Source organism: Cricetulus griseus, chromosome 8 (assembly GCF_003668045.3).
Source record: "Cricetulus griseus strain 17A/GY chromosome 8, alternate assembly CriGri-PICRH-1.0, whole genome shotgun sequence".
Taxonomy (NCBI): domain Eukaryota; kingdom Metazoa; phylum Chordata; class Mammalia; order Rodentia; family Cricetidae; genus Cricetulus; species Cricetulus griseus.
In genome coordinates this window covers 1408951-1431996 of record NC_048601.1, presented here as the reverse complement: position 1 = coordinate 1431996, position 23046 = coordinate 1408951, and the positions used below count along the sequence as shown (strand labels likewise).

Sequence of the window (23046 nt, the reverse complement as noted above, 5' to 3'; positions counted from 1 at the left end):
TGGGTCAGCAGTCCACACCCAGAGCACTGTGTCAGCCCACTGTCTACACCCAGAGCACTGGGTCAGCTCACTGTCTACACCCAGAGCACTGTGTCAGCCCACTGTCTACACCCAGAGCACTGTGTCAGCCCACTGTCTACACCCAGAGCACTGTGTCAACCCACCTCTGGTTCTTCAGGCCTCTCATATTCTTTATAGACCCACCCATGTTATGTGTCCCACTGGCCTCTTCCCTAAGGGGAGAGAGTACAGACGCTTTTGCCTTCTCTGAGCTTCTGAGCTGATGTGCTGTCCGTGAACACATTTGTTTGCCTTTACTCCTGTCAATCTCTTTATTGTCAATTCCTCTAATTGGACATAAATATCCAGACATTTGGAGGGCAGAGGGTAAGTTCCTTCATCTCTACAGAGGCCACAATGCCTCTGTCATCTCTCCTTCACCCTGTCTGTGTGAGAGTAAGCATACACCACGTAAGTGAATAGGCATGTCTGTGAAGAGGGCCAGACCTGACTCATGTGCCTCACAGTTCGCTGGCCCCTGCTCTGTGAGGATGAAGGAGAATCTCTCCTTACCATTTGACATCAATTTTTGTATCAAATAACATGATAAATTGTTTTTCCTCCAAAGTCCTTGAATTGACACATGGCTTCAGAAATATTAAGCCATAGAAAGTAATCTCTGCTAGGTTTGCAATTTCTTGGGAACCATTACATTCTTTCAGATACAGACATTACAGTGAGTGACACACTCCTCTATTTTGAAACTTCATCCTCCAACATTTGTTTTAGTGCAGCTCCTAGTAGCGGGCAACAGAAACACATTCTATCACTGGAGGCAGGATGAGGCCACAGAGAAATTGGAAAACCAAGCAAATGAGAAACTACATGCTTTTTCTCCAGGAGATGGAACCTGAGTCTTCCTTGCTCTGGTTACTCTGGTTAAGGGACCCCTGTGCTGCCAACCAGAGATTTCCATACAGAGCACACAGGAGCCCTTACAAACCACCCCTGGGCCAAGTCTGAACCTGTAGAGACATAAGCCAACAGCTCAAATTCGGAAGTATTTCTCAAACCTACAGAGCCATCGGTGAAAGGCTCTAGTCATCACTAGGATTCATTTTCTCCCTTCCTTCTTCCCTCCCTTTCTTTTGTCTTAAAGGAGATAGATAGATAGATAGACTGGTAGGTAGATAGATGACAGACAGACAGACGATAGATAGTGAGTGACTGAGTGGGTGTGTTTGTGTGTGTATGTACCTGTGACAGTGTACATGTGAGGTCATACAACAACTTGTGGGGGTAGGTTCTCTCCTTCTACCATGTGGGGGTTCTCTCCTTCTACCATGTGGGGGTTCTCTCCTTCTACCATGTGGGGGTTCTCTCCTTCTACCATGTGGGGGTTCTCTCCTTCTACCATGTGGGGGTTCTCTCCTTCTACCATGTGGGGGTTCTCTTCTTCTACCATGTGGTTTCCAGGAATCAAAATCAGGTCATCAGTTTGGGGGTGTTATCAGACTTAGGGTCACAGGCAGGTTTGGCCACCCATCTTCAGTAAACCAATTAAAAGAGCTAAATAAGTGAAAAGCAGAAGAAAGAGAATTAATGGATGTGGCTATACTGGGAAGGACTTGGGGGTGGCTAGGATCACATGCCTGTATCACCAGGCACAACTGAAAGTGCACCTAATTTGTGAACAAGCTCCGATGATCCACTGAGATTATCTACAGATAAGACTAATGTTACAAGACAAACATAACCCTTTAATTTTAACACTTTTAAGCACCAAAGGGTCTAAAAAAATGTGTCCTTTGACTTCATTGTGCTCTGTCAATGCCTCTTCTTACAGTAAGTTACCTCACAGTAAATTTTTATTCTGATTTCAAGGGTGTTGTCCCCACAGAGTTCAAAAGTAAAACCCCGAAGTGTGGAGCTGAGAGCTGGTGCTGGCTGTGTCCCAGGCCAATGGTGACCAGTCAGAAACTACAAGGCTGCTGTGAGACAATACTTAAGAGCACCCCCCCACTTCTGCCCTACTCCTCCACCTCAAATATTTGATGGGACAGTCTCCAGAGGACTGAATGTATTTGGAGGTGGGAGTTCTGAGCAGGTCTCTAGCCCCTGCGCGAGGTGCTGTGCTCTTGGGGTAAGACGGAAAGTTTTTTTTTCTTGTTGTTGTTTTTGTTTTTTTTCATGTGTGATTCTCCATGACAGATTGCTGGGTCACTTTCCAGTGTGTCTTCAGGAAAACCAGGGCAACTGTCATTGGTTCCCATTTTGATAACGGACATAATTCTCTCTTGGGTTTTTTGCAGTTCTTCCCTCCCCCTCATAGTTCACCTAACAGCACTAAGATTTATGGGGCCTTTCCTGGTGAATAAAGCAGGACTCTGAAGCTCTTTGTTTCCTTCCTTTGTAAGAGGACATTATTTAATGCTGTACTGTGCCCACTGTACATTAAATAATAAATGACAGCATTAAGATTCTTGTGCTAAGGTAGACTCAATTGTTTGTGTATGGAAAAACAAACTGAGGTGATTAATTAATAGCTAGAAAATAATATGCATTCTATTCATATATTAAACAAATAGTTCAAAGTCTCCACACACACAAAAAAAAGATTCTTGTGCTGTGGTAATGTTGGGAGTAGGCAGTGTCTTTTGAATAGAGCAGGAAGCAGGAAATCTCTAATATCTGTATATGTTCCAGGTCACCAGTGTCCTGCAAATACAGCAGGGTCCTAAGATCTCAGGCCATTAGCAAGTAGAGGACATGCAGTGCAGACTGTCTGGCACTTCAGAACGAATGAAAGGGAACTCCTGAGAGACCAGGAGTAAGAAACAGTGTCAAGGGAACCCAACGGTTCTGTAAGGTCAGAGCCGTTTAACCTCTGGGAGCCTTAGCTGTGTGTGTTACAGGGTTAATAAATATGCCTGCAAACCCTCTTCAAAGGGTTGCATGAAAGAATGGGTGTGAGCAAGTCTCATCATGAGCTGAGTAAAACGGGAGAAGCTACGTTGCCATGCCAAGAGTTTTCGTGTCCATGACTGCTTCTGCTGCGTTACTCCTTGCACATGGATGAAGCATGTCATTAGAGCTATAAATAACCCAGTTTATCAAAGTCCTGCTTGAACAAAACATCTGGTTTACAAGACACTTCCAAGCATTTTAAGAACACTCATGTAAAATATCCTTGCAGCTGCAAGCTCACTTGTACGGTAGTATTCGCTTCGAGTACTGGGCTTGTCTACGATGTTTTATGGTGCGAGTGTCAAACAACATAAGATAGACAGGTAGTATGAGGAATACATGTGGGCCATGCTCCTATTGACATTCACATATCGCAGAGACAAGCACATAAGCGAGTCTCCCTTACACCCATTTTGATATGGGTTTGAACTGTCCCCATGAGCCCATGTCTGAATACTTTCTAAGAGTTTGGTGTGATGTTTTTCTTGCACTCAGACTCACACCACTAAACTTCGGCTTCCCCTGAGTCCCTTCTGTCCCCTTCTCTGCTCATTCAGGATCTGCAACAGCAGCTGGGAGACGTGCTTTCTGCCCTTAGAGTGACAGGGCTCTCAACTGGCATGGGGTGAACATTCAACTGTATTCTCTAAATTACCCCCAAGCTTTCGCCAACTACGTTTGCTTCATCGATTCTAGGGAGTTTCAGTTGAGTTTTTCCCGCTTCCAGTGTGTCTTTTTATATATAAAATGCAAGGAAGATAGCCATAACATTATATGCTTCTCTTGGAGCCAGGATAAAAGAGCAAAATTCTGTGAAAGGATGATTTTAGCCCCAGACTCCCCTGCTTGCTCAAATATGGCATGCACAAAAGTGACATTTATCAGAGCAAGGAAAAAAAAATGTTATTTCTGTGTGTTTTCATGGTAAAACTTTGACCCCAGAAGCTAAGCAAATAGCCAAGTTCTGTCTCTTTAATTCAAAGATTTCTGGCAGCAGATAAGAAAAGGGCCTCGTCTGGGTTAGTCTGGAAGGAGAACAAAAGGTAGAGAAGGTCTGAGTGGTGTGTGCATTGTTAGTCACAAAGGAGGAAGATGAAAGGGCACACACACCACGAGTCAGGCTCAGTCTGGCTTCTTCTTTAAAATAGCCACATCGGTCCCTCCAGGCTGCTGGACCCAGGCAGGTTTATTTGCTGGTTGGCCTTCTCTGTGATGTACAGTGGGTGGGAGCTCACTTTTCTCCAGGAACAGCTGGTGCCCTTTCCTTCCGCCCCCTTCTCTGCCTTCTCCTTTCTTTCTCTTTCCCTTTCTCCTTTCCTACCTTCTTTTAGTCACAGGGTGAGGTCCTTAGCCCACAGAGGAAGCTTGAGAACAATTTTATTGGAGTTTGGGAGAAAATAAGGGGCAGTTGCCAGAAGGAGGGAGATGGAAAAGAGAGAGAAAACCACGTCATTTGACAGCAGTCACACAGTAGAGACTCAGGGAGGCTTTAGATAAAGAGTAGGAAATGGCCGGGCGTTGGTGGCACATGCCTTTAATCCCAGCACTCGGGAGGCAGAGGCAGGCGGATCTCTTTGAGTTCGAGGGCAGCCTGGTCTACAGAGCGAGTGCCAGAACAGGCTCCAAAGCTACACAGAGGAAAGTGTGTGCAGGCTTTGAAAAAAGAGATTAAAAAAAAAGAAAAAAGAAAAGAAAAAAGGAAAGTTCACCCTCAGAGTAACTCAGAAAAACAGGCAAGTTTAGTAGAACTATATGTCAGGGTCTCTTCAAGTGACTGCACAGGGCTAGGGTTTTGGGGAAGGATTGAGTGCATTTTCTCATTAAAGGGATAATTATTCCTTCCATCTCTTTAGCAGGGCTTTAGGTATCACACTCTTCCCGAGGGGCAGTATCTTGAGGTGACCGACAGGCTCAGCTACATTAATTTTTTATTTTATTTAAGCTGCATTAACTCTAAAGGGAGGACACAATAATGTGTAGTGTTCTAATCTTTGGAGCTGACCAGAATGTCATGTCTCCTTGAGGGCCAGGGGTATATTCCATTCTTTTAACCAGGAGCTTTCCCTTCTGGGCCTCAACAAACCCCTATATCCACCTACAAAGACTCTAAGATTGTAACAGGTCCTCAAGGGCTGAGACCCTAGCTGGGTATGGTGCTGCATGCCTTTATTCCCAAGAACTTGGGAAAATAGAACCAGGCAGATCTCTACGAGTTCAAGGCCAGCCTGGTCTACATGCTAAGTTAAAGGCCAGCCAGTGCTACACAGTGAGACCCTGTCTCAAAAAAAAAAAAAAAAAAAGAAAAAGAAAAAGAAAAGGAAAAAGGAGTTGAGACCCTAAAATCATTCGGGAGGTGAGTTGAAACTGGAAACTAAATATAACTTAGCTCCACTGTGGAAATCCAAAGCTGGTCCCCAGAAGGGATCCAAGTGCCTGTATCCCTATACTTCCAGTGCTCATTTAGGAAGAGAGCCAGCAAGTAGCCAGAGTCCCCTCCTGACACTCCTGTCTCTGTCCAGGGGTGTGAATGGCACTGCTGCTGTCTGGGTCCCTGCACTAAAGCTGCCGGATGTGTTTCTACCTCCATCCCCATGGACTCAACTCACATGTGCTTAGGAAGACTAAGAACTCAAGGGAGGGCTTGAGTCACCTGACCTTATATCAGCTTCAGGACCATGGCTCAAGGGCAGGAAGTCAACAGACCTCTGAGTAAGAGCCTTTGGCATCTTCTGACACGATCCCTCTACAGGGGCAGTAGCCATGCTGGGCACAATGGTGGCAGGGGCAGCGTTCGACACACACTGGCAGGAAGGAGCAGTCCCTCAGCAAGATTGTTGTGAGGTACCCAGGCAGGGCCTCGGAGAGAAAAGGACAGTCATCTTTGGATGGAGGGCAGGTACTGACACTGGTGTAAGACTCTTCGCTGAGTCCTGACTCGGCAAATCCAGGCTGACTCTCAGAGGCAAGCACTTGCTCTGGGAAACACTGACATTTTCCTTATAACGCAGTTTTATCCTCACCCGAATCAGATGATTCCGAAAGTAAAGGGGCATTCTGAAACTCTGGTTAGAACGCAGCAGCAAAAGGCAGAGAGTTGTGTTTTGTCTTATCTAGTTGCCCTTGGACTGACTCTAGTCAAGGATGACCTTGAATTCCAGATTCTCCTGCCTCGATTCCCAAGTGCTGGGATTATATGTATACATCACCAATTTCTCCTTTTGAAAACACAAGAAAATCTGATATAAAAAAAGCTTCATACCTTGCTCAAGGTCACATAACTAGTAAATGTCAGAACAAGATTGTCTCCTGATTCGGTAACATTTCCAGGAAAGTGGCCTTGGGACAATGACATTGAATAAGATGACATACAAGCTAAAGCAAAGAGCAGATGTGCAAAGCTAAGCAATGTGTAAGCCACAGATAAATATCTTCTCTTATTTTCTCCAAAGATAATTTTTTAAAAAAAGTTTAATTTCTACTTTCCAAATTAAAAGGGGGGAGGATAAAGCAATATTGTGAAAATCAACAAGTACTTAAAAATACCACCAGTATAATTATAAAACACATTTGAACAATGACAGTATGATAAGCAACTGCTGTATATATCCTGAATGTAGGAAGCTGTAATTCCTGTTCCACTGTGACACTTGTACCTCTCAGCCTGTGAGTAAGGGCACATCAGCAAGCCTGGTCCCTGGAAATGACGCCAGGGTTCAGAAGATCCATGCCTCACAGAGCACTGTCTCTCTGGAGCTCTTGGGGCTTGTGCAATGGGTAAGGATAATTACCTAGGCATGTACAGGACTCTCTCGGCCACCACAAAGCCCACCCTGAAGAAGAGGTTGCTGGCTGGAATGAACGGGAACACGAGGAACAGCAAGCCGGCCAACACTTCCTTGTGCTCCAGCCTCTGAAACACACAACAGGGAAAGGATGTGTGGATCTCTGCTCAACTCTGCCTCAAAAAGCATGTTACCATCTCACCCTCAGGAGACAAGGAGAATTCTGGGAAAAGTAGGCAGGGTGGGCCTCCCACATGGAGTGGTCATATAGAGCCCAGGAAGAGAGGACACATGAGGCGTTCTCTGGTAAGCCAAGACCATGTGGAAATACATATATTAATCGAAATTGGTTAATAATTAAGAAAGAGCTAGACAATAAGAAGCCCAAGACACCAGCCAACACATTTATAATTAATATAAGTCTCTGTGTGTTTATTTGAGACCCCAGGGCAGTGGGACCAGCCAGGACAAAGAACCTCTCCTGTTATACATGCTGATAAAAAACAAAGAAGGAAACCACATAGAGCTTCCCATATCACACACTGTGTCTTTTATGAGTCCCATAAATATTTAAAGTACTATATTACTTTTAACAACTAGAAGAGAATAAGACAATATCACAAACATAAATAAAACTCCCTAGCAGGAACTACAAATACTCTAAATATGCAAAGTAAAAGATTTGTCACCAGGATTTTATTAAATTCTTTGTCTTATTAACTACCACATACAGAGTAATGAAATCTCTCAGAGAGACTCCACATGGTCTGAACAGTTCCCCTCAAATGATCTCTTTCTGTTGGTAATGACCTGCAGGAGCCTAACTCCTGAGAAGAAAGGGGGTAAATAAAGGTCATTTTAGTGGCTTCCAGATCAGGTAGCTACAGAGGAATGTTGTGTGTGTGTACATCATGTACATGTGTGTATTTCTAGGATCTCCCAAAATTGCCAAGTAAAAATGTAAAAAGGAAGAAAGAAAAATGAGGAGCCAGTTGACTTAAAGGCTACAAGCTGTCTGTTTCAGGTCTCTTTCTGTTGATGTGATTAAATGCTCTGACTAAAAGCAACTTAGAGGAAGAAAGGGTTTATTGGGCTTACACTTCCAAGTCACAGTCCCACCACTGGGGAAGTCAGGGTAGGAATTTGAAGGCAGGCCTGAGTGCTATTCTACATACCATTACCTCTATCCAAGGAACTTGATTTATAGCCAAAGAAGTGAGACAGGAACCATGGTGTGGCTTGGTGGTTGAAAGGTAGGCTGATGCTCAGGTGGCTTTCTTAGGCAGCTTAAGACCACTTGCCTAGGGAATGGTGCCACCTACAGAAGGGAGTTGGGTCTCCCTAAATCAATTAATAGTCAAGATTACCCCCCCACCCCCTACCCAACCCTCACCCTCACATCAATCTGACATAAGAAATTCCTTAATTGGGATTCTCTTCCTGGATAATTCCAGACAGTTAATCAGGACACTATCCTTCCAATTCAGGTAATGGTCTGAGGTTACCAAGGGCCTTTCAGCCCAAGGACCTGGCGTACATAACAAACAACCAACACCCTCAGAAACCTGTGCTACCAGGGCAGGGATTTCTCACTAGCAAACCCTGAAAGTAAACCCCAGAGTGAGAGTCTTCTCTTTTCCCAGTTCTCTATTAACCCTGAATCTATACGGAGTACCCTGAAAATAATCTTTTTATTCGGTTTTAGTTTGCAGAGAGAGTTGACTTTCAACTTCAGCTCTTTGAAAGCCAATGTCCACCAGAAACCAGTCTCGGCACCTCCACTTTAATAGATTTAACTCTATGCTTCATTCAAAACACTGCAAAGTTCTTATGTGTAGCCATGTTCTTAGGGATGAAGATAACAGACTGAGCCAGGTAGCCAAGACACTGACCTTACCCTTGACACTCTACTCCAGAAACCAAAAACACAGTCCAGATTGCAATAGACCATGCTGAGGTAGAGGAGTCAGAGATCCATCTGCTCTGTACCAAGTACCTTGAATCCATTTCCCAGTGATGCCATCTCTGTCATGTTCTTGGTACCCTGGCGGCCTTTGCAGCCTCTGCTTCTCTCTGGCAGTGACTGGCTTTGCCTGTCTATGGCGCAGCTCCTGCCTACAATCTCTCTAGGTGAGGCTTTGAAAACTGACTGTTCCTCCAAACTCATGCAGGACTTAAATCCCAAGGCTCATGTTCAAAGTAGTAAGAGTATGAAAATTTAACCTGATGATGGCATTCGGGGGGGGGGTCCTGCAAAGTGCTTAGACTTGTTGAGAGGACCCTTTAGGCATTATGAGGAAGACCACCATATCCTCCAGGATATGACACTGTCAAAGGGGGGACCCTCACCAAAGCCTGTGCCATGCTGTGTGGACTTGGAGCTTTCAAAACTGTAAGCCAAACGAATCTCTTTTTTAAAGGAGTTTGAGTTTGCCTCAAATACTTTGTTATGTTATCAAAAAGCAAAAACAAAAACAAAACAAACAAAAAAACAGATGAATTCATTCTCCAAAGCTACGGCTCCCATTCTATGTGTTCTGTTGAGATTCCGGCTCAGGGCAGCAGAGAGAAGACTGCAGGGTTAGAAGCAGAAACACAATTTCAATGAAGATCAGAAATCTGGCACAGGTAAGCTGGTTCCAGAACACAATAGCAGGCATGTTCCTGTCTTCACACAGTGTTGATCACTGCTTTCCTGTTAGGCTTCAGTCCTTTGGTAAAGCTCTTAGAAGATCAGTGAAGCTACAGAAATTTATAGTGTTGCATAAAAACCATAAAGAAGGGGTCTGGAGAGAGAGCTTAGTTGATAAAAGTGCTTGCCTTGACAGCACTCAGACCTGAGTTGGATCACTAACACTCATGTAAAAAGCCAGATGTCATAGCATCCTGTAATCTCAATGCAGGAAGAGTGGAAATGAGTAGACCCTGGGGTTCACCAGGCAGCCTGCCCAGCCTACTTGATGAATTTCAAGCCAGTAAGAGACCCTGTCTCAAAAACAAGATGGGTGGTGCTAGAAAAACAACAGTCAAACTTGTTCTTTGGCTGCCACATGCTCTCTCTCTCTCTCTCTCTCTCTCTCTCTCTCTCTCTCTCTCTCTCTCTCACACACACACACACACACACACACACACACACACACACAATTCAAAGCCGATTCCTGGGGGTTGGCTACAGTTGCCTCACTCCTCACTCTACACACTCAGCCAGGACCCCTGACAGAGCTCTAAGAAGAAGAAGAGTCAAGGAAGGGTCAAGGTCCAAGTCTCCCAGGAAATGAACATACTCCACATCTCAGAGAGAGCCACCATTTATTCTCCTAGACTGATATTAGAGGGGCCAGCTCAATGGTAGCAGGGTGACTTCAGCAACCTTGGCATGGCTGCCCTGTACTCAGCCTGGCTCAGGTTGATGGTGTCATTTCCTTACTTTCTTGAGCGCTGACATTTCCTGGTAAATGCTCACAGAGTAAAAATTTAAAGGGGGAAATGAGATTATAAAATTTAAATGGAGAGATTATACCCACTCTGAGACAAAGAAGGGAGTGCGTAAATCCATGCCTTATCTCAGCCAATTTAAACACTGCCTTTTCCCAGCCAAGAGGCACCGCTGGGTTCCCTAATGAACAGAGCCAGAGGAGAGATGAATCACAGCATTCAAAACCAACATTTTGGATTTCTGGTCTTTGATTTTGAACCTTGGTTGTTTTTTTCCTGAACAAAGCTTTGTGTTTGATTTGTATTTAATTAACAGTGTGAACTTTCTTGCCAACACTGGCTCTCAAGATTTCTACTTCTTATCTCATCCAAGTGTACAATTATACAATTACACTGCAGGGTTAAATGATGTGGAATGCCCAAGGTGCTCAGATTGCCATACTCTGAGCATAAGATAATTTATAACTTTACTTGGGAATGTAAAGTCAGATTTTTGCTTAAACGTGTTGTTAAATGTTTAAAGGAAAATTAAGGCAGACATCTTCAAAGCTATCTTACAGGATAATAAGTACAAAAACATGCATTTGCTTTAAGCTTGGTAAGCAACCTTAAAGGAAGTCAGAAGAGTAGAAAGTGCTGCTAAATAAATCTTCACCCAATTAGAGTGAAAATATTTCAGTAATTTAGGGAGATACGGGGGAGTCAGAAATTACTGTCTTCATTGCCAGCTTTGGTTCTAAGCAAACAGGAAAACAGGTAAACCTACATGTATTTGTCTGAGAAAGGGTGAGACTGGAAGGAAGTGACAAGATGAGCTATCCTCCTCTAAGGGTCTATTCAATGTACAAATCCCTCTGTGAGCCTCAGGGTCAGTTATGCTGAGGGGTTAGTATCCTGAGGTTAGTGCAGGACAGAAGGAGGCAGGAACAGGAGGAGATAGGAACATGCTGGGGGAAGGCCACCATTAAACTTCAGGGTGTGGCTTCTGGCACTTAGCTGTCACTCCAATGAGTGGGAAGTGAAAGTTTCAAACTAAGGGCTAAAAGCCAGGCATGGCATGTACACTTGCCATCCCAGCACTTGGGAAGTTCAAACAGAGGGATTGAGAAGTCAAGTCCAACCTGGGCTACACAGTGACACTCTCTCTCTCTCTCTCTCTCTCTCTCTCTCTCTCTCTCTCTCTCTCTCCCTCTCCCTCTCTCTCTCTCTCTCTCTCTCTCTCTCTCTCTCTCTCTCTCTCTGTGTGTGTGTGTGTGTGTGTGTGTGTGTGCAAGCAGGTATGTGGTGTATATGTATTGCAGGTGTGTGGTGCATATGTGTGTATGTGAGAATGTGTGTGCTCACAAGTAACGTCTTACATGGAGGGCAGAGGTCACACTGGGTATCTGTCTCTACAGTTCATTTTTGAGAAAGTTTTTCAGGGAACTTGAAGCTCAACGCTTGGGTTATGCTGGCTATCCAATGAGCTCACCTCGCTCTGCCTCCCAACAATAAAGTTACCAGCACACACCACCAGGCTGGACTTTTATGTGGATTTTGGGAGTCTAAATTCAGGTCTTCATAAGTACTTTGCCCACCAAGTCATCTTTCTAGTCTGAAAGACTCCTCCTAACTACAGAACAAAAACAAAACAGAACAAAAAAACAAAACACCCGAGACCTGACCAACTCCAAAGTTTGTCCTCTTCTATATCCAAAATCAAGTGTAGGTGGAAATGCCAGGGCAAGGAGTCAGATGTTGCAGGGTGGAGGAAGCCACACGAGGTGCTGTATGGTCAAGGAAATCTCGCCCCTTACAGCGTCTAACAGAGGGCATCAGGAGAAACAAGCCCAGTACTCTACACAGCACTGCTCCTTCTCACATGTTCTGCTTCAGGGAATCAAGGAATGGTTTGAGATGGTTGTTACTCTCCTGAAACCCAACGTCCGAGACCAGACGCATAGCATATAACACATAGCATATACATACTCCGCCTGTATGTGAAGTATATACATACTTCATATACATATGAAGCCGCCAATGAGATGGCTCAGAGAGTCAAGGTGCCTCCACCAAGCCTGGTGATGGGAGTTTGATAACTGAGATCCATGTGGTAGCAGGAGAACACTAACTCCTACAAGTTGGCTTCTGACTTCCACGCACATGCATGCCCACATGTGCGCACTTATGCACGTGCACACACGTGCACAAGCACTTGACAGCACACACACACACACACACACACACACACACACACACACACACACACACACTTACTTTACAAATTTGAGCTTGACTCTTCTGGGAATGCAATGTGACTGACACTCAGGGTTCACTCAGACAGAAGGGATTCAGGAATGAGGAGAAGCTTGGAGGTGTACAGTATCACTTCACGGGACACCTAGGCTTCAGGAAATGGGTCACATATGCCTAGGCTTGTTTGGTAGAATGACAATGACCTTTTACCACTTCAGGCTAGGGATCATGCTTTTAATACATCGCCTTTGGAGAACATTCCAGATCCAAACTCATGCAACCACAAAATCCAAGGTCAATAAACTTAACTTCACAAGAGTGTCTCAGGAAGGGACTTGGTGAGGATCATGGATTGATTTAAATACAGTAGAGTGTCCCCTGGGTCTTCCTCTCCTGGGGTCGAGGAAGCAGGCAGAGCAGGAACCAGAAGTGTTCCCTAAGTCACTTTGTCCTGCGGATGTGTGTGGCCAGCAGAAATGTTTTCTTACTTACCATACTTGTGCGGGGACATCTACTAAGCAGGCACCCCCCTCCCCCAGTGCAGGATGCCATCAACATCTATCTGCCATGAAAGAGACAAGAGCCTTTCCTTGTCTTATTTGCAGAGAGAGCTGTGGTTCACCTACCCACATGGAACTGTCTGAGAGGATGAACACTTGTTCTATACTCTGGGATTAATGAGGAGACACGAGGGACACGTGGTTGTGTTCCCCTAGTGAAGACTAACTGGCTTACAGGAGCATCTCTTAGCAACAGCTCACCCTGCTTTATCAGACAAATGGCAGGTCTGGGTCTGCCTTACTTCAGGTCACTCTGTGCATGGGTGACAAGACCAGGAACCCTCTTTCCTAAGCACTGAGAAAAAGGACAACAAGATCCAGGTGTCATCAGGTAGATTTGGGCTCTGTTCCCAGTCAATGTCCTCATCCAGAATCTACCACAATGTGTAGCCAATCAAGGGACATGTCCCACTTTTCTGCTTCTGAGGTGTGTGATGGGGAAAGCCTAATGGATAATTCTGTTCTCACAAGAGGCAGTTAAAGGGCTCTCTTCACAAATCACTGGGTCTGGGATTCTTCCCTCATTTTTCACTATGGGTTCAGTTTACCACCACTTAAATTTACTGGTTTAATGGCATGCAGCAGAGGATGGAAAAGCAAGGCTCTTTATGCTTTATGGTTCAAACACCTGTAATCTTCCAAGTCCAGACATGTACATACCAACACATCCATTTATTTGTTTCAAGGCAATGAAGAGAGGCCCATCAAAGGGCCTGCTTCCATCAAACACTCAAGTGTTTAGTGAATTTACAAAAAAGTGAGGTGTGACATCAAAGAAGAAAACTGACCCATATTTGTGAGGTGGGGTCGTGTTTTTCTTGGGGTATGCTTGTGAGGTTCTAAGAGAAAAATGCTCCCAACAGGAAAATCAAGGGTAATGTGTTTTTTTTTAGCAAGTGTTGGTGTTCAATTATTCTAAGGTGAAGATGCTGATATGATGAGTGCCTATATCTATGAAAACTCAAGCTTACTTCTCAGTTAATCAAACAAGCTGTGGTGCTTGAAACAGAGGGAATTTTCAGGGCAGTGAAGGAGGGCAACATTAGTAGATGTTCTTTCTTCCCAATTAATCATCATTCAATACCAAATGTCAGACATCCAGGTTATACGCCCATAGCCAGTTTGGCCACTTGAACTGGCCAGATCCTCTTGTAAACACTAGAGGCCTCTGGCAACCGGAGCCAGATGGCTCACAGAAATGAAAGTATGCCTTTGACAAGATTCTGCCTGAGTGCAATTACGTACTGGAGCACGCTATCTTTGTGAAGCTCTGGGGACTCCCTCCTTTGTCCTCCAGCTCTCCTACCAGAATCTTCCATGATCCAGAGCTGGTAACTCATTTGTAACCCTAGTATATGGAGGCCTAAAATCAGAAAAAAACAAAAACAAAAACAAAAAAACCCTAGCTCCAGGACAGCCTTGGCTACATGAAACCGTGTCTCCAAAAATAAGAAAAGAGTTTTCCAGGGAAGGTGCCCCTTGTAGTGACCACACGGCAGGGCACTGGGGTCTCCACCAGTGAGGAGGCCAGTCAGGCCAGGGCAATAACCTAGGGCTTAGAACTTGGATTGAGTAATGGCACAGAGGGTAGGGGAAAGTGCTCACAATATGGCTCACATGAATTAAGTAGATAGGCTGGTGTCAGAGAAAGAGGAGGGAGAGCAAGAGACACAGAGAGGAAACTTGAAGAATCTTGTCACAGGTCAACTGCAGAAAGCACCGGGATAGAAAAGGCCGTTGAGGAAATAGACCGATGAGTTCGTTCAGCAGTCAATGGGGGATGGTGGTCTTGAGATGAGAGGCATACACAAACAGCACTCTCTACTACTAGGTTACCATGGTGAGATGCCCTACACCTGATTTCATTCATCCTTAATACACCATAAGTAAGAAGTTCCATAGAACATAGCATGTGTAAGAACAGAGACAGGAACACTAAGATGCCTATTACAGATTTTCTGTCCAATACCCTCTGCTCCTGAAGCAATGGCTGTTCCCATGCTGTCCTCACTCATCCACACCCCCTGGGTACTAAGATCCCACCTTCTAAAGAACCTGGTAATCCACCCCTGTCTCATATTTTCCAAGCCAATAAGCCACACAACAGGCTTCTCTTTCTCAGATGCCTGTTTCTTCTACTTTTAACTCTGAAGGTCATAATTTCACACGTTATGGCTGAGGACAAGACGAAAAAGAACATGCTGCTGTAAGTAAGATTTTATGCCCTGATGGAGACAGAAAGGACCAAATGGCTTGAGAAGTTATAAAAAATATCTTTGACCTTTTAAGTTTAAAATTGTAAGAAGCATCTCCCAACTACACAGTAACAGGTTAGTTCCACAGATCGGTTGTCCACTAAAGTAAGAGAAATCACAAGTGTTAAAGAGAAGGCTATGGCACTAGGAGGTTGTACAGTCATTAGACTCTTTCCTGTGTATGCGCAAGGACTTGGGTTTGATCCCCAGCACCCACATCTGAAGCTGGGTACAGCAGTGAGTGTAAACCCAAGGCTGGGAGGGTGGAGACCGAAGGGTCTTGGGACTTGCTGGCCAGTCAGATAACCTAACGTGAGCTCCAGGCTCAGCGAGTGATTTGCTTTAAAAAAAAAAAAAAAAGTCAGTATCAACCTGTCTTCTGTGTGTGCACATACCTGACATAGTCACATATGCACATGCACACACAAGGGAAGATTACCTTTCAAACACAGGGCATCACCGTGGACATTAGAGTTCACTGAGAAGCAAACAGCATTCGAATCAACAAAAACAAAGAAAGCTGCTAGCGATGCATAAAAATGTCTGTTAGCAATGTACAGCACTCTAACCCTTCTAATAAGACACTCGGTGAGTCTTCCAACTCAGGCATAAACATCAGAGCGATGGGTGGGTCATCTGCTCATCAAACAGTGTGACTTGTGCCACTGTGATTGCCCCATGAAGGCAAAGAATAAAGAAAACTATTTAATGATGTGGAAAAACTCCCATGGGCCCAGATCAAAAGCGGAGCAGGCAGCGCCAGGAACCGGCAGACCACATCACACAGGACTCCTGGGAACATGATTTGTAGGAAGGAGACGGACAAGGAGCTTCACAAGTGGGATAGCCACAAACAGAAGCTGTGGGGAAGGCTGGGCTGTGGGCCTCTGGTTTTCAGATAGCCACTGAATAACAAGACGCCTTTCTAGTGTGCTTTCTGCTCCACCGTTTACTGCCGAGGAGGAGGAGAAGAGACAAGAGGACTGAGCAGCTGTTGCAAAAGGAAAATGAAAACTGGAGATGGAGACCAGCACACAGTTTCAGTTTCTCTGAACTCAGTTTCAGCACCCTTAAAAGAACTGCTTTTTTTTTTTATTTTTAAGAAAATCAATTTTTGATAAAATTTCAAGGACCTTTAAAGATATCTCTCAAGTTTAAAGACCGTGAAGGTGTGACTCCCGTGTCCACCTGTGCCCATTCTCTGATGCTAGCCGCTCTCTTCCAACTCCTCATTAGCATTCAGCTATAAAGAACTACTGGGGTTAGCAGGCCAATGTTAGGTCTCTTCGGCTGTCCATATGTCTAGGGATGAGCTCCAAGTGGACTATAGGAGGATTTCTGGTGGTTAGATAAAAGCAGCATTCCTTAGGAACTTGTAAAACCAGTTTCCATCTGCCAGAAGGAGTCTTTCCCCTTACTTCTGGCAGAAGGCACACGTGACTCCATTAATATATACCCGTGGCTGTATATCAAAGCCCATGCTGGCCTCCAGGCACCCTCAGCGCCAACTTACCTATTCACCTACTCACTAGTACTTGTTATACACTTTTTCCCCCCCGAAGTCCATGATCTCATCCTGGCCCTTTTCACCTCGGATCCTGTTCTCTTTATAGCCTCTGTCCCTGACTATAAAACGCTATTCTCCCTAAGGGCTCTCTTACTGTCCTCTTGCTCTCTGGCTATCTTGCTAGCCTCACTATTCCCACACACACACACACACACACACACACACACACACACACACACACACACACACACTCACTTTCTTCTGCTATTCTTCCATTTCTCTCTAATATAGCCCAGGCCATGTCCAGTCTGTTTTCTTTTCTCTCTGCTGCTCTGGGCTCTTCCAGATGCCTATGGATTTTTTCTCTCTTATGCACAATAAAAAACCTTTCCCTTAATCATACCATGGAATGGTCAGGTAGGCACTTTCTTTACTGTGTGTGCCCCTCACATACAGTTAAACTAGTGATTTCACTCCTGTCCTTCTGTGACATCTGAACACAGAGACTGCACACTTCTATGGTAGTGTTTGTTATATGATCTGAGTTGGGAACATCAGCCACAGGTTCGAATGTTTGAACCCAGCTATTCTGGGAGGCTGAGACTTCAGAAGGTGGAGTCCAGCTAAAGGAAGTGGGTTGCTGGGTGGAGGGCCTTGGCTAATCGTCCTTCCCCTTCTCTGTCCCCAGATCTGTCCAGATGTGAGCAGGCAGCCCTCGCCTTGCCACCAAGGCTGGGCCATAATGGGCTGAGTATCCAAGCTGTGGGGCCAAAGAAGCTTTTCCTCCCTTCAATTTGTCAGTGTGATGAGAAAAGAAACCCAGGTAGCATTCAAGTCCAGAAAGCAGCTGTTCTAAAGAATTTAAAGATGTTCCCTGCCACTGGGGATGAAGGGAGCAGGGTAAGGATGAGGTAGAGGGTTGACATTCATAAATAACAATAACTTCATATACACTGTGACTGTTGAGCAAGCACGGGTCTTGACTACAGAGACAAAGGAAGCAGTCAGTGGCTTTCTTTGCATTCACTCTGCTATTTATACACAGGAGCCCTTTTGTCCTCCTGGAGTTGAGCTGCCACGCTTTTGGGATGATCGTGACCCTGACAATGACCAGACTCTGCAAACAGTTGGAATGTCTTCATTGTTCCTCTGTGAGGGCTATCATGGTGCTGTGTCAGAAGGCACCAAGTGCCCTGGTCTGACCTCGCAGCATGGTGCAGGAGGGGAGGGGAGTCTGTGGGAGGGGAACAGACACAGGTGAGGAGCAGTGAAGCTATCATTACCCACTCTGGCCTCCCTCCTCCTAGGACTTGGGGTGGCTCTCCTCTTACACCTCCTGTACCGAGGGGCCAGGCTTCACTTGAGGTGGTGTGGCATGCATTTAAAGTGTGAATACCATACAAAGTTAGAACCGCAGAAGGGAAGCCGTCTCTTTATCACATAGGGCAACACAATGATATGACACGCCCGAGGGAGAGCAGCAGAGGGTCTCTGAGTAAGTTCCAGGGCAAAGCTTGTCTCTCCCATAACATACCTCTTTACCATATGAGGGTAAAGGGTAAAGTTTACTTTCAAACTCACCTCAGAAAAGGGTTACAGATGACATTCCCATTCTATTGTACTGGTCAAGGGCAACCATGGAAGATAGATAGCTACTGAGGTAGAAAAATGTGGCCCGCGATCAGCGTGGCTATAGGTAAGAAGGTAAGGAGGAGGATCCGGCAGAGACAGCGCTGGAAAGCTGCCTGGACTGAGCCTACTTTCGAGCTGTCAGTTGCTGGTGGTTTCTTGTCCCGCCAGATCCAGCTGTCCTTCTCAGCCCCAAATAAGCACACAGAGGCTATATTAATTATTAAACTATTGGCTGTTGGCTAGGGCTTCTTTTACTGGCTAGCTCTGTCTTAATTATTAACCCATAACTACTAATCTATGTATTTCTATATGGCCTTATCTTACGGGAGAATGCCTGGCGCATCCTATCTTCCCGGTCTCTCCATGGCATCTCCTCATGGTCTCTCTCCATCTCCCTTTCCCAGAATTCTCCAGTCTCCTACCCATGCCTATCTTCCTACCTCTATTGGCCAAACAGTGTTATATTCATCAACCAATAAGAGAAACATATACACAGAAGAACACCCCCCACCAGCTGACCTCACACATGGGACCTTGGCAGCACATTTTGGAGCCTCAACTATCAAGGGGCCCAATAAACACCATCCAGAAGGGCTGTTATGGGCTAGAAAGACTGAGTCCCTATTTTCCTGAGAGGAGAATTTCTATGAATTGAGGAAACGTGAATGGGAAAGTGCTGGGTGCAAAGAACGGGAACTAAATAGACACAAGGCAGGGAAAGGGAAGAAAAAAGACCACTCGCTATTAAATGCTGTCTTCATCCTCCAGGCTTACTCCAATTTTGATATTCACTGTGTTAAAACACACATGTTTATTTCATCAGGTTTTGTAAGGGACATTCTAGAAATGTGTCACAATAACATGATAACCTATTATTTGAATGAGCAAAATGCAAAAATAATTTCTAGCAATCTGGAATCGTGTCTAGTTCAATTGTATGGGTCTATGGTAGAACAATTTTTGGCTGTAGGGTTGGTTGGCTAATTTGTGCTTCAAGGATAAAGTTGTGACAGATCACATGGGCAGCAAAGCTTCTAATACTTTCTTCCTTAGCAACAGCAAGGTGTGCCTTCTTTGGTCTGTCTGTGTGTGGGGGGTGGGGGGGTGGGGGGCTAGGGGAGTGTGGGGTTGTCCACTCAACTGCTCTAAATCTGTTCTTAACAAGGTTGGGATATCCACACGCAGACAACTACTTTCCAACAGTTGCTCTTACTCTAGCCTGCCTCCTTGTTGAGAATATGGGATCTTACTCAGAGACACTAGATGGGAGTCTCTTCACCCCAGGTGCCTACTCTCCAGGGAGGAGAAAGATGAGAATCATGATGTGGACTTTAAAGGGGGAAAGCAAGGCTAGGAACTGACACTAACGGAAGTCCCAGGAATGAATGCATCAGGCTCTTCAGGTAAGGGGCTTCAGAGGCTTCCTTCCCACAATAGAGGCCTCCTCAAGCCCTCATTGCAGTTACCCCCACACAAAAGTGCTCCAGCTACAACTTCATCTTCCTAAGGATCCCAGGACTAGGTTTGTTTTCCAGGTCTCAGAGCTCAGCCTGTGTTTGGTCCTGATCTCGAGGAGATCATTAGGAGACTGAGCTAAAGACACAGATAGGCACAGACCTATGGCCTCTGCCAGAAAAGATCTCTGTCACTGTGAGGCAGTCAGCCAAGCCAAGCTAGGTGACCATGTTTCCTCCTCCTCCTCTTCCTCCTCCTCCTTCTCCTTCTCCTCCTCCTTCTTCTCCTCCTCTGTTTATCCAGTTTTCCTTTTACAGGATGCTGCAAGGCTATAAAAGTCATTGAATGCTCTTTAAAATCTCAAGAAATCCTGTGAGAATGACATAAGGAACACATATCAAACACTTGCTTCCGAAACCCACTGGGCAGCATTTCCTGTCGCTCAGTGAGGCTATTTTAGAGGACAGGCCATAGGAAGGAATCTATTAAGAGGAGGCCCAGTGGAAAGAAGCCTCCTAAACACACCATGTTCAGACAAGGTGCTTTTCTAATGCTGTAAAGTTTGTATCAAAGTCATAAAGAAAAGCTCCAGGGCATGTTTAGCCCAGGTGAGAGGCATTTCATCAATGTCTGTCAATTTCCCATCAATCAGTATTTTCTAGTTTCTTCTACCTTTGATCATTTTTAAATGATTGAACTTAATAATTTTGTTCAGTTTCATATTTTTTTTCTGACTGGAAAAGAAACCATCAAATTTAATATCATTAAGTGGATATGGAGTCTCAATCAGACCTTAAATATTTGTAAGTGTATTTTCATTTTTTATGACATTGTATCAATTAAATTCCTTCAAATATTAGCCAACTATACCAGGAGGAAATTTTTATTCTTACAAAACATCTGGACATGATCAAAGAAATTACACACAGCTGGAGAGATGGCTCAGTGGCTAAGAACAATTGCTCTTCTGCCAGAGGAGTGGAGTCTGGCTTCCAGCACCCAGTCAGCCAGCTCACAACCACCTGTAACTCCAGCTCCAGGGGATCAGACACCTTTCTCTAGCCACCACAGGCATCTATACACATGTGGCATGCCCACATAGAGACACACGCATATATGCATAATTAAAAATAAATCTTTTAAATAAAGACAGGATAAAATTAAGAAGGGCATGGTCTATGAGACCTGCTAAAGACTTTTAAATATATATTATCTATTAGGAAAAATTAATTTTCAAACTTTTGTAAGTCAGTAACATGTGATTTTGACCCAGACCCCATTACGAAAAGGAGCAGTAGTAAGAGAGACATATGTCTTCGATATGAGAATCTATTTGCTCTTAGAGATTACCTTGAAGGCTGCCATGCAGTGTAGACTCAGTAAGGCCATCACCACCGCCAGAAGGATGGTAGCAAGGTTCCTCACATCCCATATGGTCTCCACCAGAGGGATACTGCCCACTTGCCAGTCGTAGCACAGGGTGATAGGTGCCAGCAGAAGCCACACATTGAAGGCAAGGAGGTAGGAATAGGTCAGGAACCTATGAAGAGAACAGTTGTGAAATATACATTCCCACATTTGGCAAACACTTGCTTACCACAGTTCTAGGAAACAGTATGTCTGTTCTGTCATCGTTTCAGTTAGAGGAAGATAGGGAAAGACATCAAACTATCTATTAAACTGATCACCTGGGAACTTATCTCTCAGTTCCTAGCCACTGTGTTGGGTGCTGACCTCAACAGAAAGAAAAAAAAAAAAAAGACACAGTTCCCAAGGAAGATATTTAAATTGATCACACAAGTAAATACACAAAACATGGGTTAATGCAATTGAGGAAACCCCGATAAAGGTAAATAGTGAACACATTCTTGCTTTGTAGGGAACCGGCCTTTTAGACTGTCTCATCTTGCTACTGACCAGAATCTTACAGTGCATTTGAAAATACCTCACCATCTTGATAGCAGATTGACACAGATGAGACTATTTCAGAAATAAAATATTTGTGTTAGGGAGAGTAAATCTCTTATTCACAGTTGGCAGGGGACAGAGGGGCAGGAAGACAGTGGGTGGGTTCTTAACCCCACTTCCTGTCTAGGTGAAGTAAGTGGTATTCTACTCGAACATTTTCTTTCTGGGTTAGAGGAAAGTGAGGGTACCCAAATTCACTTAGCCTGCACGGTCATTAAGCAGCATCCAAGGTCCTTGAGAACTTCAGGGCCCTCAGCACAGAACGGATCCGTCCAAACCTCTGCACTAGGAGGTGAGCAACTGCCACATGGCTTTTAGCTCCACGAAGCCCACATTCTGAGATGATCTGTGCACTCCAATCTATTAAGATGCATGCCAGAGTAACTGCATGGCTGAGCAGAAAATCTGTTCCTTGTTCGACTCAACGCCTAACAGGCTTCTCTAAGCATCCCTCCCAGACTGTATTAGGGGGGTTTAGGATTGTGACTGTGTATACCTCAAAAGTGGAGTGGAAGAGTCACTTTAGCAGGCAGAATCCTCCACACACAAGCATGAAGACCTGAATTTGATCCCCAGAATCCACTTTAAAAAGCCAGGCATGGTGACAGGCTCCTGTAATTACCAGTGCTGGCGAGGTGGAAACAGGACAACCCTCAGAGTGCTATGGACAGCCAGCAAAACCTGCTTAGTGAGTTCTGGGACAGCTTGAGATTCCCATCTCAATGGAGGTGGACACTGTTTCTGAGGTAGAAGGTGACCTCTGGTCTCCAAAAACATATTTATTCCTATACCCACATGCACACATGCCTACATTAAACAAACAAACCCAGAATTGTCATTCTCTGGGACCTAAGAGCCATGTTTTAAATTCCAACCAACGAGGAAGGCTGAGGCATCTGTCTCCAGTCCAGTGGGGGATAGATCCCTAACTTAGTAACTGCCAGCAAGCAGATAAAGATGACACCTTTATACAAATCAGAATGGACTCAGACCTTTCCCCTGTTGTCAACAGTTACTAAGTAAAACCTGCTTTTACCACTGTAAGTGGTGGACAACCTCGCTTATTTATGACACCAGTATGTAATTAGATAGAAACAGGTGACACCTTGTCTCCCAGGACCATACAATATGATAATGAAGATGATGTACCCTGAAAGAACAGGGAAAAGTGAGATGAATGTCATCTCAGGGCCCCAAGAGAAGGCCTCGACACAGGAGGGATTCTTGCATTGGCACAGAGGCCAAAGCAG

At 44.8% G+C, this 23046-nt stretch overlaps 1 protein-coding gene across 4 annotated transcripts in view; it reads right to left on the bottom strand.

Moving 5' to 3' along the window:
* Tmtc1 (transmembrane O-mannosyltransferase targeting cadherins 1) overlaps window positions 1-23046 on the bottom strand; it is a 202041-nt gene that overhangs the window by 74338 nt on the left and 104657 nt on the right. For all 4 annotated transcript variants that reach the window (XM_027430056.2, XM_027430057.2, XM_027430055.2 and 1 more), the window contains 2 exons: window positions 21179-21368; window positions 6756-6877 (listed from right to left, as the gene is read on the bottom strand). In XM_027430056.2, coding sequence (XP_027285857.1) covers window positions 6756-6877; window positions 21179-21368 — 312 coding nt within the window. The remainder of the gene's footprint in view (window positions 1-6755; window positions 6878-21178; window positions 21369-23046) is intronic.